The sequence below is a fragment of the Serinus canaria genome, chromosome 1 (genome assembly GCF_022539315.1).
Source record: "Serinus canaria isolate serCan28SL12 chromosome 1, serCan2020, whole genome shotgun sequence".
Lineage (NCBI taxonomy): Eukaryota > Metazoa > Chordata > Aves > Passeriformes > Fringillidae > Serinus > Serinus canaria.
This window is the reverse complement of record NC_066313.1, coordinates 34238243-34257706: the sequence shown is the minus strand read 5'-3', so window position 1 is coordinate 34257706 and position 19464 is coordinate 34238243. Positions and strand designations below refer to the sequence as shown.

General features: G+C 41.9%; 1 protein-coding gene across 1 annotated transcript; it reads left to right on the top strand.

Moving 5' to 3' along the window:
- Positions 1–208: 208 nt before the first annotated feature.
- On the top strand, positions 209–17006 carry CTSC (cathepsin C). The gene is made up of 7 exons (XM_050975982.1): positions 209–384; positions 1320–1465; positions 9768–9934; positions 10346–10501; positions 12518–12633; positions 15089–15220; positions 15841–17006. Exons 1-7 carry the CDS (start codon positions 219–221, stop codon positions 16341–16343), a joined length of 1386 nt encoding a protein of 461 aa, XP_050831939.1. The 5' UTR covers positions 209–218; the 3' UTR covers positions 16344–17006.
- The last annotated feature ends 2458 nt before the right edge of the window (positions 17007–19464 follow it).

The following is a 19464-nucleotide window of genomic DNA, read 5'->3' as shown; positions in this document are numbered from 1 at the left end:
GGGGAGGTAGATGGGTTTTGGGGAAGGGGATGCCCTTTGTGGGGGAGGATGCCATATGGGGAGGTGTATGCGCTCTGCAGAAGAGGACGACCTTCGCGAAGGACACCCTGCGGGGAGGAGGCCCGGCCGGGGCGGGTCCGGGGGCGGGGAGGCGGCGGCGGCCGGGCGCATTTGAGCGGCGCGGCGGCGGCGGCGGTGGCGGTGGGGAGTGTGGGGCTATGGCGGGCTGGGCGCTGCGGGGCTTGGCGCTGGCGCTGCTGGCGGCGCTGCCCGCGGCCGTGCTGGGCGACACGCCGGCGAACTGCTCCTTCGCCGACCTGCTGGGCGCCTGGGAGCTCCGCGTCTGGCGGGCCGGCGGCCGCCACGGCAACTGCTCGCAGGCGGGTGAGAGCGCGGCGGGCCCCGGGCAGCTCCCGCCCCGCGGTGTTCCCGGGAGCGGGCGGGGGGAGCGGCCGCTCCGTGCCCGGAGCCCCCGGAGCCGGCATGGGCGGCGGGGAGGCGGCTTTCTGCGCTGCTGCAGTTCCGCTTTACTGTGCGGTTTTTTTCTCTTCTGCTTGTTCCGATGAGGACTTGACTAGGCCTCTCCGCGGGCCCCTGGCTCATGCCGGCTACCTGCCCCTCTCTCACGGTGCCTTCCTGCGAGGCTCTGCCCGCCCGGGCCCTGGCTGCTCCCAGCAGGAGAGGGTGGCAATGCTGGTGACATCTGGGCACCCCCTGAGAGGCTGTCAGGGAAGCCTAACAGCATCCAAAAAGATGGAAATGCCACTTCCTTCGAGAGGATAATAGTAGTGGGGAGTTACTATTTAATGATTCTATGTCAGTGTCATTTTAAAAATAGTAGATGCTTTGCATTTTTCTGTGTCATCTGCTTTTTGATCAGATTCAGTACTAGCAGTGGAGGTGAGGGGTGGTAGGGTTGGAGCACTGGTGTGAAGGAGTGTGTAGGATGGGTGATGCCTCATCCCAGATGTTGTAGCGGAAGAGTTGTCATTACAGACACAGTGCCTAAGTGACACAGCATCCAACACCTTTGCAGCTCTGCAGCAAGTTGTGTTTCAATAAGCTGGAGTTTCCCAGTCACAGCTGCTTGGTGCTGCTGCTAATAAAATGTGCAGATACTGGGTAGCAGTGGAAAAAATGAGCATGTAGACCCACTGACAAGTAAGTGGAGGTCCTGAAATATCTCAATGCCCTTTTGCAGTAGAGTGTATTCAACGTACTGTAGCATCTTCAGGAATAAATGTTGCATCCTTTATACATTTTTTGTATTATTTTTCTCTTCCATACAGTAATCATGCCCTAATGTTTCTTTCTTTTAGGGCCTGTGGAGAAAAAGGTGGTTGTCAATCTTCAGAAGCTAGATGTGGCTCAGGATAGTCTGGGCAACTATGGTTTCTTCACTTTGATTTACAATCAAGGCTTTGAAATTGTGATAAATGACTACAAGTGGTTTGCGTTTTTTAAGGTGAGTTAACCTGGTGTGTTTTACAGCACTGGCTATTGCCAAAATGGCCTGGATTTAGACTTCTCTTTAGTCCCTGGGTTCCACACTGGGTGTCAGTTGGGATACTTGATTATCTTTGGCTCTAAGGTTTGCCTGGATTAACAGAGAAAGGATTTCTTCTTTTCATTTTTGAACATAAGGAAACAGCAATCAGCGATTGGGTAGGGAGCAGAGAGAGGGAAGAGGTATTCCACACTGGCCATTCTCTGAAAAAATACAGATGCTGCTACTTTCCCTTCTAGGCATGCTTAAAGTAATTGAAGGCCTTCATGAAACTAACTTTCCTGGTAGCCTGGAATTTCTTTTATTTTTTTTTTCTTTTTCTTTTTTTGGCTCTGTGGACCCAAGTCAAATAGCAAATACCATTGCTTTTATCTTTCCTTACAGATGTTATCAAATGCATGGACACTTTAGAGCCATCTATCCTCCTTGATGGAGGATTTCTGGGATCTATAAATTTTATTTCAGAATACTACTCTAATATCTAAGGAACCTTTCTTCTGCCTGTAATTACTTCTTTGGAGTAATACTGTTCTCTTCAGTCCCCGTTAATACCTTCAGGTCAAGCTGAAAACCGTGATGGTAGGTAGGGATTAGACAGGAGAAAATACTTGTTAGGAGCACTCTGCTGCTATCCTGGTGAGTGGCAGGATGAATCTGAGGGGTGGTTTGAAGTAATCTCTGCAGGATGGCTTTACTACCTGAAAGACAGATGCTTTGTGCAGCAGGGCTTCTCAGCTGGCAAGTGCAGCCCTGGGCAGGTACAATGAATGTGGTTTTGGTTGTTTCAGGAAGCATGGTCTTGTGAGTCAATAGTAAACATCCAGGCCCTGTCCAAGCAAAAAATCTCTGAATTTTGGCTAGTACTAAGGAGGGTGAAGAAATAACTTTCGCTCTAAATTGTCTTTCTGGGAGCCATGGTAGATGGTTTATTTTAGAGCAAGTATTTTAAAGTCAGTGTTTTCAGGTGTTAACAAAAGCAAGTGATCCGCTCTTTCAGGAGAACTGGAATCCTTACTGAATAGAAATTATGTAGAAGGCTCCAGTTTAACTGCAACCTCCTTGCAGCTTCCATCCATGCTATTTTGAGCTCATGTAAGGAAAAGGACTGTATAGACGACTTAGCACAACTACTGGCAAAGTTATTTACATGCTCATTGTTGTAGGTTAACCCCAGTAAAGACCAAAGCACCACTCAGCCATCAGTGCATTGGGGGAGTGGATTGGAAGGATAGAAGTGCAAAAACTAGTAGGCTGAGATCAAGGTCCTTTAACAGGTAAAGCAAAAGCTGTGTGTGTATGCAAGCGAAACAAAATGAGGAATTCATTCACTACTTGCCAGCAGGATGACTTGCCACCATAATGAGCAGGTGTTCAGCAATTTCCAGGAAAGCAGGGCTTCATCATGCACAACTGTGACATAGGAAGGCAGATGATATGATTCTGAATGTCCCTCTTTTCTCCTTTCCCCAGCTTTTGTTTCTATGCATGATACTTTTTGGCATGAAATATCTCTTTGGTCAGTTGGGGTCAGCTTTCCAGCTGTGTTCCCTCCCAATTTCTTTTTTGCACCCCCAGTCTACCTGCTGTCAGAGCTGTCTGAAGAGCAGATGAGGCCTTGGTGCTGTGTTAGCACTGCTCAGCTAAACTAAAACATCCCTGCATTAACAACACCGTTTTCTTCACAAATCTGAAATGTGGCATTGTATGAGCTACTATAAATGAAATGAACTGTCAAGACCTAGTGCACTCTTATAACTGGAAATTTTTGAAATAAGAATTCAATCTTTTAAACAAGACAGGGTCTTGTACTTGAGCAGAAGCAAAGTATGAGAGGGAAACACCTGATTTGACATTCTCATCTGTATAAAATAGTGAAATTATATTGCTGTGATGTTCATTCCTCATAGGTTTGGCAGGTGATACAGCAAAGAATGCACATCTACTGAAGGGTAATCTAACTGAGCAGAATTACTCTGAAACTTCTCAGGCAGGGACACCTCTATGAGCTCACCTGCAGTGGGAGGACCTGCCTCAAAAGTGGCAGGAGTTGCTGCCTCTGTGAGGACAGCAGAGCACTGTATGCTATAGTCTTGTCCATGAACTTGGTTTTTCAGTGTCATCTCTGGCAGGGAGAATTTAGCAGTCATTGTTGGACTCATCTGAGAAGAATATAGTTGAACTAGCAGACTTTGGGCTGATATTTTACACTGAAATACAGAGTTGCTTTACAAGCCAATATGCTAGGCAGTAAAAGAGTTGCTGATTATCTAACAAATTCCTGAGTGTGAGGAATTTAATCATAGAAACAGTGTGGCCTGCTCTGGGATATAAATGGATCTGTTAGTTGCCAACTTGAAGACAGCTGAGAGTCATTGAAGGCTGCTGCTCTCCACACCTTGTGAAATACATCTCCAGAAGATGAGCGCTAAGTCAAGTGACTCATAAGCACTGATGTCATGAATTACATTGATTTGCAAAGTACTCTTAAAACAACATACCAAAACTGTTGCAGAATAGTTTGAGCTGAAAGGAGCTTCAAGTGGTCATCTGATTCATCTTGTTGCTCAAAACAAAGTAAGACAAATACACACCTGAACTGTAGCATACACAATAGCTTGCATTTTGTGGTCATTAAATGTGTCTCAGCCCTTTGTAAGCTGATGGATTAGTTCTTAGTTTTGAAGTTGGATTCAGTGTTAAGAAATAGCAAGCTTGTTTGGGTCATTACTCAGTAATGGGGGATTCATGAGCAAGACATATTTAAATTAAAGACTTCTTTCCTTAACCACGATAGGGAGGATTAGAGCTCAGGCCAGTTACCCTCTCTAATAATTTGCTGCTATAAAAAGAGCAACAGATTACCAAGATGCAAGTCAGATGCTGAGAATCTTGAGGAAATACCACAGCACTTACTAAATGCATTTTTTGCTGCAGACAGCTACTTGCTGTTATTAGGCAACAACATGCAATGTGTCTATCTGCAAAAACTCCCCATTTCACAACTGTTAGTGGGCACTTAGAGGGAAGAAGTGGTTCCTTACAAATTGTTTGACCTTGTGACATATTTAACTGTGTATATCTGTTTACTTTTAATCCAGTAAATGTTGCATTACATATGAAATAGAAATACAACAAGTCTGAGATTGAGCAGAGGGAGGATTTACCAGGTACAATGAGCAGCAGTGTTCAAGCCAATACAGTACTTTGTGAGTTGCAGGCATAGAAGTGCCACTTCTGCTAATTGAACCTCCAGTGTATTTTTCCTAGTGTTAAAGAATTAAGCTGTTAATTACTGACAGGAATGCTGTGGGCTTGTCTAAGTGGTGACTTTATCAGAGCTACTGCACTGTGTAGATACAGACACAGCCTGTTTGGCTGTGCATGTTTCAATGAGTTTTTAATAGCTTTTTGTTCTTGTGGCTTACTAAACAGACACCCACAGAAACTTCTGTAGGGTCTCATAGCCTTTACACGATATTTCTTCTTTCACTTGAGGCCTGTGGGGAAAGGACTTTATAGATCAGAGGAATGGATTTGGGTGAGCTTATCAATCCTATTTTTTCCTCAGTTTACTTTAGTGTCTGAAATAAAGATGCTTTAACAGTGTTTTTTTCTGTCTATTGTTATACATACATTTAAAGTTTGCCAAATTAAATGCAGCATCCTACTGCATTCTTACATTCTGCTTCTAGCACAAAATAAATTGTTTAATGTGTGCTTTGGAAAGTACATTCCCTGTACTGAACTTGGATGTGAAGTTAGTGTACTTGCTCTTGGCAGAAGCTTGATCATGTGCTTCTGCTGGATGATACAAGGATTTCTTAGGGTTATGCAATATATAAAGCTTTAGCGATTTCTTTCTTTTTTTTTTTTTATCCCCAAGGGATGGCAAAAGAAATAGGAACAGCATAACATGAAAAGCTAGAGGGAGGCTGAAGGGAAAGTTGAGGCCCACTTGTTTCAATTACTTGATGTCTTTGAGGTATTTATTTATTGTTAAGGCTACTACTTTTGACACGAAACACTCTCATAAGTTTCTCACTGTTTGTCCCTTAAGTGAAGTGGTTCTACTTCAGACTCCTGAGATGCTCTTTAGCAAATACCATAAGTCTGGCTTTTTTTTTTTTTTTTCATATTGAAGCATTACAACTACTTTAGCAAAACAAAAAAAAAAAAAAAAAGAGATTTTAGAATATTTCACCACTCAAGTTACTAATCTTTTCCAGACTTGGTGACATCTTTGTCATATCTTTTTCTCTCTTCCCCAGTGCTCCCAAATTTGGTTAAAATCAAGGACTGCAGTTCTGAAACAAACAGAAACAAGCTAGAACAGTGACAGCAGTTAATGTTTAGATTTTCAGGATATGGAAAAAAAACCCAGACCTGGATGCATTTTATTTCATGTCACTAGAAGTAGAACAGCTAATGCTGTTTAATCATCCTGCAAATCAATTGAAAGTCAGATTTTAACCTGTCTAATTTGGGCTTGCTTAACTGGCAGTGAGCAACTGCTGCTTTCCTAAACTGTAAATCTAAAAGCACAAAACTCAGAATTGCAGAATGTTTCCAGAAAGTAAAGAAAATCCACCTGGAGTAGGTATTTGCTTGCATTTTGTATTGTGGAGCAAGATGCAGTAGTTTTTTCTGGTAATATCATCTACTGTATTTTTGTGTAGTAGGGCAGCTGCAAGTCTGCAGCTCTGTTCTCGTTCAATGTGTGCTTCCCATAGTAAAATGCATAGCCACACTTGTAAACTTGAGAGATAAGTCTCTCCAGAAGGTTTAATGTGTATGGTAGCCCTGCCTCCTGGAACTCAAGTTGGCTTATTGCCTAGGCATTGCTTAAATTGAGGACAATAGGTTTCAAAGAGGATGGGATGGCTGCCTCTCTATGTGGCACTGCTGAATTCTCATTAAAATGCTGTGACTAATAAGGTCTCCATCCTTTCTTGCTTTTCCTCTTAGGGAGATTAAAGATTTTGAAAAAGCTTTAAACAATTATGATTTTTACTAGGACTAGAATTGAACATACAATTAGATTGTCACGATGACCGACACAGGAAAGGCGTTATTAAAAGCATACTTCACTGAAAAGCTTACCTGGGTTCAGTTACCTAACAGCAAGCTTTGAAGTTTAGCTACATGAAGGTTAATGCTGGCGTGGCTTGGCTAAATTTTGGCATTAGGCAAAACCACATGAGTTGTCAGGAGTGAGAAAAATATGTATTTGAAATAGAATTAAATTTTTCAAAGCTCAGACTATGAACTATGACTATAGTTTTGGTGCCTTTCTAAAGGAGTTCTCCTAGATTGGTCAGGTCTCTGGATGGAGTTAATGCTGCAGATTTCATCGGCTTATGACATTACCACATGACACAGCTGCAGTCATCTTGACTCAAAACTGAAAACCATCTTTAAAGTCTGCAGAGAAATGTGTGAGAGCAGTTGTCCAGCAGTTGCTGGTGATCACAGCTGTATGGCTGTTAACCTGCATGAAGGATGCTGTTCTGGAGTGGGCTCTGTGGATATTTTGGGTACTGTGCTGGCACCTTCTGCCGAGTCTGTCATTGTAATTCACATCCACCTGAGTCAGGTGTTGCTTGTGCAATGGTGCCATATCCCTGCCATATCACTTGCTGTTAGTTGTGCAGGTGTACTCGTAATCAGTCCTCTAAAACTGGTACAGTCAAATTTCCTAGATCCCAGCTGCCAGTCCTTCACTAGTAGAAATAAGAAATGCTGCATTTCTTAGCAAAGTTGTTTTAGCAATGATTTTATGGTGTACATTCTGGTACTCAGTGGTCTCATTGTTATGGCACAGATGAGGTTTTTTTAAAGGCTTGCTGCAACTTGTCTACATCAGTGGTTCTTGATTAAAAGTCGAGAGGTGGGGGGGAAGCAATTGTGACCTTATGTAAGTATATTTTCATTTCCTAGATACATTGTTGTTTGGAGTTGAAATTCCTTTTATCCAAATGTCTTTCATGTGTAATGGTCTCAAAGTATCCATGTCCACTTTTCAAAGTCATTTCAGTAGTAGCTTAGTCTGGCACTCTACAAAAATGTACCTACAGAGGACTAGAATTGCTTAATTTTAGGCTTCTACACAGACTGTCTGAAATTGGCTTTTATGTCTTGTTTATGTTGAAGATAGCTACTGGCTGTCTTTTCACCTACTTTCTAAATTTTGTTGATACACGTGAACTGAAAGAAGAGTGCAAGAAATTCACTGCATTCACTTTTCTGAAAGATAAGTTGCATAAATGATGTGAATGCTGTTGTGGTTATCTCTCTGTGTCTTTAAAAAAAGACACAGAGAATTTTGTCTCTGTAAGGGGAGAGGAATTTCTAGGAGAAAAACACCTTTTTTCTTGTTGTTTTTGTTGTTTTAATTTGCTAGTTAGCAGATAACTCATTGCCTTTTTTTTTCCATTAAGATAAGCCCCAAATCTTTGTTACTTGTTTTAATTCAGAATATCATTTTGCAAGGCAGCATTGTTGCAGGAAGCAGGCCTGTTCCTCTGATAATCTTCAGTTTTTTGGATTTAAGGCCTATGCTTATTGAGAATAGCTGTACTGTTTTAATCTGGGGCAGCTTTTAGGAAAAAAAACCCAGGTATTAATTTCTACGGTCATGTAGAGCCAGAAAAGTGATCTTACAGTAACTTAGATGTAAAGTCACTTCCTGTTACTTTTGGAAGTGTCTGGATTTCTAATTCTGCTGTTGTGAAGAGTGTGTGTCTCAAAAGTCCTCTCTGGACCTTGGTATTTGGCCAAGTGTAGTTATTTCCCACACTGAACAATCTTGCACAGTAAGACAGGAAGAACAGAACAAGCTCAGCCTTCTAGTGCCCCCACCCTGCTCCTGGCAGCAAACACACTTGCTGGTTGTAGCTATGTTGCCACTGCATCCTCCAGACTGGGAACAAAGCAAATTCCCATTGTTCCAAAACAGTCAGAGGATTAACCTTTAATTTTATTCTGCTGATCGATAAACCTAATTATTTCACTGTAAGTTCTCCTTCAGATTTCTCAAAAAGCCTCAACATAGACACAAACCTCTCAGTCTCTTTAATTATTCTTTTCCATCTTGGGGCATTTCCATCATTGTACGCCACCACCTTCTTCAGTAAAGCTGAGCAAACATTTTATTGAAACATAGTTACAGAATCCCACTAGGAATGTACATGTGCATTTCAAATAGGATGAGATTTAATGAAGTTTTTTTGGACTAGGAAAACTTTTTTTTGTTGGTTTTTTTTTTTTTTTTTGTGTGTGTGTGAATACAAGAGTAAAGTTAAAGCCTTTGTTGCATCAGGTTTTCAGGGGCCTTTGTAGTGTAACACAAAACACTACAACCTTACACAAAACACTAACCTTAAGAGATGAGTAAAAAGCCACACACCTCCCCACAGTGAGACATTCTGCTGTCAGAGAATTACTAATCCAGAAAGTTTATGTAGCTAGGCAAAGTATTAGTGGTACCTGTTGCATGAAGACACATTTTGCTGAATATATTGGGTTACTGCTCTTCAGTGGTAAAATGAAGACTTGTGTGGCTGAATAAGGAAGTATTAGGACTCAGGACTTGAGGCTTTAGTGGCAGTCTCTACTGCAATCTTTAAATGAGCTGTTCTCAAGGGATCATCATTTCTCACTGTCTCATTTTGATAGTTCCTGTGAAATTGTTTCATGATGCTTTGCCATCACAGCTCAACCATAAAAAAGTGGCTGGAAGTTTCATGTTTGGTTTTGACTTATGGAACAATAACAGTGCATAAATAGTACCTAAATTTTAAAACAGAAATAGTGCATGTCTTCCTGTGAGGTTACTGGATGACAAACTTGCCATTTTCCCTCTGCTTGAGTCTTAGTTTTTCCAGCTTCTGTGGTAATCCAGAGTTAGCTTGACTGGTCACATATTTGGCATAATAAATCTCAAGGCCTTGAGGAGAAGGTTGAGTACTAAGACGTCTTACACCTTGCTGAGAAAGTAGCTGTTGGACTGAAATGATTAGCACAGGTTAGTTGATAGTGATATGAATGCATACTTTGTTGCTAAAAGTGCAAGTCACAACCCAATTGTCTTTTACAGCTATTTGGTAAATAGCAGTTTCTCTCATCTTCTTAACCTCTGGAGTGTGCTTGGCCACTTCCTGTGCAACACAGGCAGGAAGAAGCAGCTGTGAGTGGGTGGGGAACTACGGCTATGCTAACAAATGCATCTGCTCAACACAAGCATAACTTCTTCACATTCCAGTACAAAAAGGAAGGCCAGAATGTAACCAGCTATTGCAATGAGACCCTGCCAGGATGGGTACATGATGTACTTGGCCGCAACTGGGCTTGTTTCATAGGACACAAGATTTCTTCATCTCCATCCGATGTTCACATCAACGAGCTACCTCTCCAGAAGCCTGGGGGAAGGTAAGCAACAGATAAGTGACCTTTTACTGGAATAAAATGTCTCATAACAGTGCTTGAGGTTTAGCTAAAATCATAAGAAACAATTCTAGTACTGGGGACAAAGTTAATGGCAGTGATAAGGTTGGAAATAAACCTGAATGCAGAATAACAGAGGAGGGTTTGTCTGCTGCATCACAGTCTCTTTAGTCTGCGATGAAGCCCTGTTTTAAATCTGGTGTGTCTAAGGAAGATGGTTATATCTAGTCTGTTTTAAGTTTTAGAAACCTTGCTTTGATCCAGTAATTCCATGTTTCTTTATCAGTACCTACCAGAAGACCATTCCAGAGTTACAAAGGTGCTTAGAGAGCACCTTTAGTTTCAATCTCAGTCCTTTTCTTACTGTTTTACTTGGTTGGTTCCTTTTGTTTGCAGACTCTCCCACAGACGTTACGTTCACAACGTCGACTTTGTAAATGCTATCAATGCTCACCAGAAGTCATGGAGAGCGACAAGATACGAGGAGTATGAGAATTTTGCCCTGGAAGAACTAACTAAAAGAGCTGGGGGTCTCTCTTCCAGAGCTTCGAGGTAATAAGGCACTTTGTTCTGCAACAAATCCCACTGCTTCCAAGAGTCTGTTTGTATTTCTCCTGGCTTTTAGCTGTGCTTAGTTCAGATGTTTAATCAAGTTTCAAGGCCTCCAGTTCATGTTCGTGGGGTGCAAACATATTTTTCATTTGAATGATTATTCTGAGCATCTGTTGTCTCAAGCAGTTGGGACAAATAGAGTCACCTACCTTTTAGTCTTGCTCAGTAACTCGCTTCTGAACTCATATATGCAGGGAAGCAGTTATCATCTCAGTGCAGTCTCAGTTATCATTTCATTATCCTGTCTGCTCATCAGCTGCTTGCCACAGTCAGGAGTTTCTGCTTGTGCTTCATCTTGGTTCTGCTAGTCCGTAATTGCAGTAAAAAAGCTGTGAACTGCTCTCTGCTCCTAAACATGAATATCAACGATTTCTGAGGGAATTCCCTGGTTACTTTGATAATTTGCCACACCTGCAACAAGAGTCCTCTAGCAGGAGTAGAGTGTTTCAGTGAAGAAGCATGAAAGTAGCTCTGAGAATGCCTTCAGGGTCTTGCAGATCACTTAGCTGAGAGTGGTAATGGGGATGGGTACATCATGCTCTACAAAATCTGAGAACTAGAGTTTAAAGATTCCCCTCTTTATAGCTGTCTTAGCATCCTCATAGTTTTACTTTTTCAGCTCTTGGTATTTCTGTGAGTAGGAATGCTACTTTTCCAAACTGCGGCAATCATATGTTTGTTGAAGAAGGTCCTACTGTAGAATAAAAATGCTGATGTACATGGGAATATCATGCAGATGTGTAGATAAAAGTCACCTTGAAGATGATCTTAAATGCAGTAACCTATTTGGAAGCTCTCTTCCCCTTATGCAGTACCATGACAGTATTTGGCCCTCTCAGGCTTTCAAAACAGACTCCAGAGTCTGGTGTTTGTGAATGGCACTGAGGAAGAGCATCAGGTTATGTAAAAGTTGAATGCAGGAAGCTCTTTTTTTGCTGATAGGAGCATCACTTGGCTGCAGGTGGTAGATGAGGACAGGTAAAATTCAATACTTCAAGTCACAGTAAAAACTTTCCCCAGAGAAGTCTCCAGGGCAGGTGGGACTACAATTGGTGAATTGTCAGTGTAAGCCATGCCTGTGCCTGAAGTGAAACTGTAGTTGCAGTCAGTGCATGCTGCCAAGGCAAGATTGTTTCTGCAGTCAGATATTCTACATACTTTGTAATTGTAGTAAAATAACTGTTGTAGAACTGTGTTGCTATAATCTCTGAGAGTTACCTCAGCTCTTCAGATCGGTGCAAAAGTATTTGACCTCAGCAGCTCATGGATTTTAAGGAAACTCCCCCATTGGACCCCCCAGGAGCCACTCTGGCAGTCACACACACACCACCTGAGCTGGGACCAAAGCCCCTTTGCAGCCACAGCCCACACTCACAGTCACACCAGCATTCTTTACCTGCTTGATGCCAGGGTTCCAATAGCTGAGTCTCAGATGTCCAGATGCTTTAAATAATTTTATCTTGGTGCAATAACTAAATAATAAAACAGCTGTTCGTACTGTGTTCCTCTGAGGAGGGGCCGCAAGCAAAGGAGCCCCTGGGATTTTGTACCCCCAGTATTAAGTGTGGGAAGGTCTGGGGTCCTTTTTGAGTGTCCTGTCGCCTGGCTGGGCTGCAGGTCCCTCCTCCCTTTGTTATGCAAAGGCATTTTGCCACCCAGAGCTCTTTGAAGCTCACACTGCAGCTTGCCAACTGAACTACCTGTGCTGAATGTATTCCTCAGCAGTGGATAGTTAATAATATAGTTCCCTCAGGGAGCAATTTGAGTAGGTCTTGAATCCTGCTCAAGCCTATCTCTTCATATTGACACCCACTCAGTTTAGATGGAGACTATTTTAAATTGCATAGTGTGAAGCAAGTCCAACTAGTAGAAGCCAAAGATGAAAACTGAGTGTTACGTAATTGTTTCCTTGCCTACAGTGTGATATGTTTTTCAAAAGCATTTTCTCCTCTTTAGACCAAAGCCTGCACCTCTAACACCTGAGTTACTCAAGAAAGTTTCAAGCTTGCCAGAATCCTGGGACTGGAGAAATGTGAATGGTATCAATTATGTCAGTCCTGTTCGGAATCAAGGTAAAAATGAAAACCTCTGAATTCAAAGTTCTAGAGCTTCTTTGATGTAGTTTGTAATTTGCTGCTAACCAGAAGGTTTTGCCTAGTGTCTTGCAGCTGACAGGTTGCACCTTTACTGTAAATAACCTGTGGAAACTGGGTGGAGTCCTGGCTAACAATGCTGTACCAAAATAGGTGGTGGTACTGGCTTGTCCAGACAGTGCTGACTTGCTGGAGAGAAAGCCTATTACCACAGGGTCCTATTACCACAGGACCCTGCATAAACACAGCTGTTAGGTTTTGTCCAAACAATCTTAGCATGGTTTTTTGCACACTGATGTACAATTAATGTTTTTCCTGATTTTGCTTGATGGCAAATTATCATACAGCTTTAATGAATAAACCCATAAAAATGCCTCCAAATCTTATCACCCTGATAAATCCAGATGTTACTTAACTGGGTAGTTGCAAGAGGAGATATTAGTCACTACGAAAATTGCAGACAATGATAAATATAAAAAACTGGTAAGAACTTAAAAGGGTACCATGCAGGTATGTGTTGATTCTGTAGGGAGTGTTTATAGCACTGTGGTGTGAGATGCCTAAATTATATGTTCATATAATGGAGGCCAGGAGTGAGCTCTGTTAATGTGTCCCTTCCCTGTGTCACCATAAACTTGCATCTAACTGGTAGCTATCTGGTGGCAGCTTTTGGGGAAGAAGCATAATATTAGCAAGGTGGGAAAGGGATGACTTAAATCACCAATCCCTCATTTATGACTTAGTTATTCTAACAAATTCTGCCAGCTGTACTCCTGGTAGCAGAAGCAGCATAGGAAGGCTTATGGTATTTCTAGCTATGTGGAAGCACTGGAAGATGGCAGCAGGAAATTATATCGTCCTCTGTAGGTGTGAGTCCTGTACTTTCTCCTAGTGTGAACTATGAATGTCCTGAGGGCTCTTTTTATCTTCCAAACAATTGAACATTCAGTTCCAGACTTACCCTTTCTCTGTGGTGTTGCTTCAGAGTTTCTCTAAATGAGAACTAGTCTGTTGTTTCCAATAAAAGAGCTTCCTACACTTTTTATGTAATCTGAGGGTCCATGCTGAGTATGTTAAATGTCTGCGGAACATGCATTCTGCTCCATCAAATTAGAATTTTAGCTTTAAGGCTTAAAAAAAACCAAAACAAACAAAACCTACAAAAGAGGTCATTCTGTGGACTTTATAAATACCACTGTGGTAACAGGAAAGAAATTTAGCAGCCTGTCCAGCAGACTTCAGGCTGAAATGATTGAGTGAATTGTATTTTTCATGTTTTTGCACATATAATGCAACAATGTGTTCTACAGTGTGGCCCATCTCAGATGCTGTGACTGTGCAGTGAGTGGGAGGCATCTTTCACTGCTTCACTTTGCCCTGCTGGGAAAAATGTGTTCCTGTTCAGGCTGATTTTGTCCCTTTTCTTCAGAGGTGCATCTAGCTGAGTGAAGGTGCAATTTCACAAAGTCTTGCTGTTGTAATAGCTCTGCTTTTATACACCTACACAGTTCAAGAGAAAGTATTTTGTTTTGTTCCTCAAGGCTCCCACATTTTCATAGCTCTGCAATATTTGACTTTCCCACCATCAGGAAACAAAAGGAAATCAGGCACCTTGATGACAATCAGTAGATAAAATGGGACCTAATCCAAGTATTCGTTCTTCCTGTGAAGCTTGTCATTCCATTTCCAAAGGCTTTTAATGAGTGAAAGGAAGGTCCTAGAGAGTGCAGAGGGCCTAAAGCTAGAAGGAATACTAAAGTTTGATGCAAAAGTAAGGAGATTTAACTATCTGCCAGGAAGCAGAAGGGAAATTAAGGTGTTTCTGAAAAGCCAGTGTACAATTACATGCCCTTGGGAAGCAAGGGGAGCAGGATGAATCCATTATATTAAACATGCTATTTATACCACTATTCTCTTAAAAGTCAGTTATTTTAGAGGTAGCTGTAGAGGTGGAATATTTTTTCAACTGGAAATTACGGGACTAAATCCATTGGTAGGTTGAAATAAGAACAATATTGTCAGCATTCACTTCAAATAGCTCATTGCCCCATAGCATATGTGCTCCATAAAGGGTAGATAGAGCCTTCTCAGCCCTGCTAATGTGGTCCCTGAAGGTTCATTCTGAAGGAATAGGGTAATTGGATAGCTCTTAAGTGCTACTGCTGAAAAACACTGAAGCAGTACTTTGCCTCTTATTCTTGAAAATAAGCTCAGTGTTCCCTGAGAAGTTGTTAGAAGTGGGTTTTGAATTGCATGCATGAAAGCTAAATGAAGATTTAAAGTTTTTGTTCGATTGGTGTTCAAGTTCTAATCACTGTCTGGTAGGGTTTAACTCTTTTTCAGTGGACTTTAGGAATAGATGTACCTATGGCAGGTGACTAGCCTTGTTTATGTTACTGACTGCTCCTTGTGGTTCCTTTTTCTCCCCTCTCAGGCTCATGTGGCAGCTGTTACGCATTTTCCTCCATGGGCATGCTGGAGGCAAGGATACGTATCCTCACAAACAACACTCAGAAACCAGTCTTCAGTCCCCAGCAGGTTGTGTCTTGCAGCCAGTATTCTCAGGGTAAGGATGATGGTGTATATGGACACCTTTCAATTAATGGCAATGCTGGAGAAGGAGCAGGGAGTTTGAAAATTTCCATCCCTTCCCCATCAAGTTACTTTTTTCATAAAACGTTTTCATACATCTACCTGTGAGATGGGAAATATCTAAGGAGTAGAATTCAAAATGGAGCTGCTTACCTAGAAGGAATGGAATTAAATATTCTACCAGTGGTATATTCAGAGGGAGAGGGAAATGAGCAAAAGCAATGACTAAAGCTTTCCAGAGGACTGTATCCTTTTTAAGACAGGTCCTTATATAGCATGTAACTAGCTGTTTTTTCTGACGGGGATTGTCAGCAGCCCTTTCTGACAGGGATTGTCAGGATGAGAAGAGGTCCAAGTGTTAATGTTCCAAATATAGCTCCCAGAGATGTGAATTTTGCCCTGAGTGTTTCAGAAAGCTGACTGTAGCTAACTGTAATATTAGGATGATCTGAGTCAGTGAAGTATGTTCAATACTGTATCAGAAAGAATTATTAAAGATTGAAGTGGGGGAGTCTCCCACCTCAAATAAGAGAATTTCCAATGGAAGAAGCACTTTTTTTGGTTTATTTTGTTTTGGTTTTTTTTTATAATCAGGTTGTGATGGTGGCTTCCCATATCTCATTGGTGGAAAGTATGTCCAAGACTTTGGTGTGGTGGAAGAGGACTGCTTCCCTTACACAGGCCATGACTCTCAGTGCCTTTTCAAGCGCAGCTGTTACCACTACTACACGTCTGAGTACCACTATGTTGGTGGTTTCTATGGAGGCTGCAATGAAGCCCTGATGAAACTTGAGCTTGTTCTGCATGGCCCAATGGCTGTTGCCTTTGAGGTTTATAATGATTTCATGCTGTATAAAGAAGGGATCTACCATCACACCGGGTTACAAGATGATTTAAATCCTTTTGAATTGACCAATCATGCTGTTTTACTGGTGGGCTATGGTAAAGACCCAGAAAGTGGTGAGAAATTCTGGATTGTGAAGAACAGCTGGGGCACCTCATGGGGAGAAGATGGCTTCTTCAGAATCCGCCGTGGCACTGATGAATGTGCAATTGAAAGCATTGCAGTGGCTGCAACTCCTATTCCAAAGTTATAATGTAAATGTCTTCATCCAGTGTCTCAGTGTCCTGAGCCATGAGAATGCACTGATGCTTGAAGATTCTGGTTAAAATCTGTTCCCTGGCTTGAAAAGACAGCTTTAAAGAATTTTTCAAAAACAGAGCAGTTTCCATATGTTGAGAAGATGAAGATTATTAAATTATTAATATTATAGATTAATAAATCTGCTCTGGAGGTGCACTGGAGGCTTCCTCTCAAGTGTGACAGTAGATCACCCAGAAGAGCTGTTTTGGCAGCAGTGGTGATTAGTTACTCATTGTTGGATATGCCTTCAATTACCAGTTGCATTTTTTTCCATGGGCAATCTTGACCTTCAGATCTGAGGGAAGTGTCTGCTATGATAGTCTGTAACTGCTTTGAAGGGACGCTGTAGTGCCTTACTTCTCAGAAATCAGGGAGTCGCTGCTATTTGGAACATAAATGTGTATTGGGTAGTGAATGAGCAATTATGCCAATGAAAATAAAATTCTAAAGCTCTAAGTGTCCTGTGAAAACTGCATGTCAAATGCTTATGACAAAAAAAATCAATTCTATGTTTCAGGCTGTTACTAAATGGTCTGGTTCTGGATTCTATTGCTGTGCTTCACTGTTCATCATTTCAGAGTTAAATAAAGAACACCCCACTCTTTGGTGACCTGTCTATGAGTTTTGAGCTTCCTGTCAAGAACTTTTTACTTCAGCAGAAACTGGTGGGAAAGAAGGATGAGAGGGCAGAAGAGCTAGTAAAATCTTGCATGTGAAGCTGAGATTATCACAGCAGCATCAAGCAAGTTGTCCAGAAGTACAGTATGTGAATGTAGAACAATTCATTGAGTAAATTTGCTACCTCCCCAGTAATCCTGTTTAAATCCTTTCTGTTAATCTGTTACTCTATTTCTTTCAAATATACAAGGTAAAAACATAGGGTTGAGAGGAGGGTTTGCAACACCTGGAATTAACCATTTCTCAGCAGCAGCAGCACAGTACTTTGTTAGAGCAGCACTGGTCTTTGCTCTTCACCTGAGGAAACAAAAATGGCTTAAAGGTGAGTGCCAGTTTAATACATAGAAGCTAACTTCTTTAGTAACCATCTATTAAAATGTGACCAAAGTTACTTGGTATTTTTTGTGTGAAATATGGTCTCATGAGTGTTTTTTCTAGGTGTAGGGAAATTCATGAAATGCAGAAAAATGGAACAGTTGTCTGTAATCAAACTACCCCATTTAACTTAAAAGGGAAAACTCACTTTTTACTTCAGTAGCAGAATTTCACAAGAAATCCTGGATTCTAATTTGCTCAAGTTGAGGGGCAGGGAAAGGCTTCATGGTTTTTTCAATCCCCTCTCAAAAAATATTAAGCCTGGTCCATGGCAAGTTGAACATGAGTCTGCAGTGCCCTTGGAGCCAGGAGGGGTTCGGGGATGCATCAGGCACAGCATGGCCAGCTGGGCAGGGGAGGGATTGTCCTGCTCTGCTCTGCTCTGGGGCGGCCTCACCTCCAGAGCTGGGGCAGTTTTGGGTGCCACAATAGAAAGAAGACATTAGACTATTAGAGAGTGTCCAAAGGAGGGCCACAAAGTTGGTGAGGGCCTTGAGGAGAAGCCATGTGGGGAGTGGCTGGGGTCACTTGGTCTGTTCTGCCTGGAGGAGACTGAGGAGAGACCTCACTGCAGTCTGCAACTTCCTTGTGAGGGAAAGAGAAGGGGCAGGCACTGATCTCTCTCTGGTGCCCAGTGGCAGGACCCAAGGGAATGGCCTGAAGTTATGTAAGGGGAGGTTTGGGTTGGATATCAGGAAAAGGTTCTTCACCCCGAGGGTGCTTGGGCACTGGAACAGGATTCCCAGGGAAATGGTCACAGCCCCAAGCCTGACAGCATTCAAGAAGTGTTTGGATGATTCTCTCAGGCCCATGGTGTGACTCTTGGGGATGTCCTGTGCAGGGCCAGGAGCTGGACTTGATGATCCTTGTGGGTCCCTTCCAACTCAGCTTGTTCTGTGGTTCTGTGCAGATGTTTGGAAATTTAGACTTGTGTTTTGCCAGAAGTGGGACAAGGACTTCTGAAATAGGTCATACTGTGCATTGGATTGTTTTAGCTTAGGGAGTTGGAGGATGGGAGAGGAGCTAGGTTCCTGCATTTTTCTAATAGCTGTAGTGCTTGAGAATAAGAATATGAAAGCTAGATAATTTTACTATCTTTCAGCCATTAGGAAATTGATTCTTTATCACCAGGCTGTTGCTGACACTCATGGCACTACCAATACAAAAACACTTGCTATTCACCATGCATTGTATCATGTTAACTACATGTGTTTTGAATAATATTCTGTGTTATTTTCTTAGCAATTCCTTCATCTGTCTGTCACTGCTTGTGTGTGGCAGCTGCACCAGTGCTAATAGGAAGATGGGAGTGTTCTCAGAGTGGTCTGTCACTGTCACTGCCCCCAGTGACTGTCATCAGATGTTTGCCTCTGGCTGACTGCTGTGTGTGAATGTCCCTGTTTTTTGTATTCCAGAGTTGCACAGAAAAATGTCAGTCAGCCTGATGGAGCTAGTATGTAGATGTAGATTGTTTATGTGGCTTCTTCCTATAAACAATGCATTAGCTGAAATAGAAAACATGCTATCACTCAGGAGAATAATTGTAGGGTTGGCAGATAGGTCTTGTAGTGAACATGTAAAGCCCTAATATATTTGACTGATGATGGAAGGTTAATAGATGATATCATGATTGATAAATACTTTCAGGGGAAATAAAGCTTATCATCAGCCAAGCAAATAGAAATATTAAAAGTTTAGTGTTGTGAAAATTAATGCATACTGAGGACAAGAAAGATACATCTCTTTAAAAAATCCTTGAAAAATCTATTAAAAAAAATCCATTGAAATCCTTGAAAATTATTAAGAGCTGTGGTGGAGTCTCCATCACTGGAGTGGGATGATTTTCCAGTTTCAGGACTGCCCCTGACACCAGAATTGCTCAGGGATTCATGCAATTGGTTTATGAAGGAGACTTGGCAGAGTCATCATGACTCCTTCTTGCTTTGTGACCTGAGAACTTGAAACACAAGGTGACATTTAACTTTCAAAATTGTCAGTCTAACTTTGCAGTGTAAATAAAA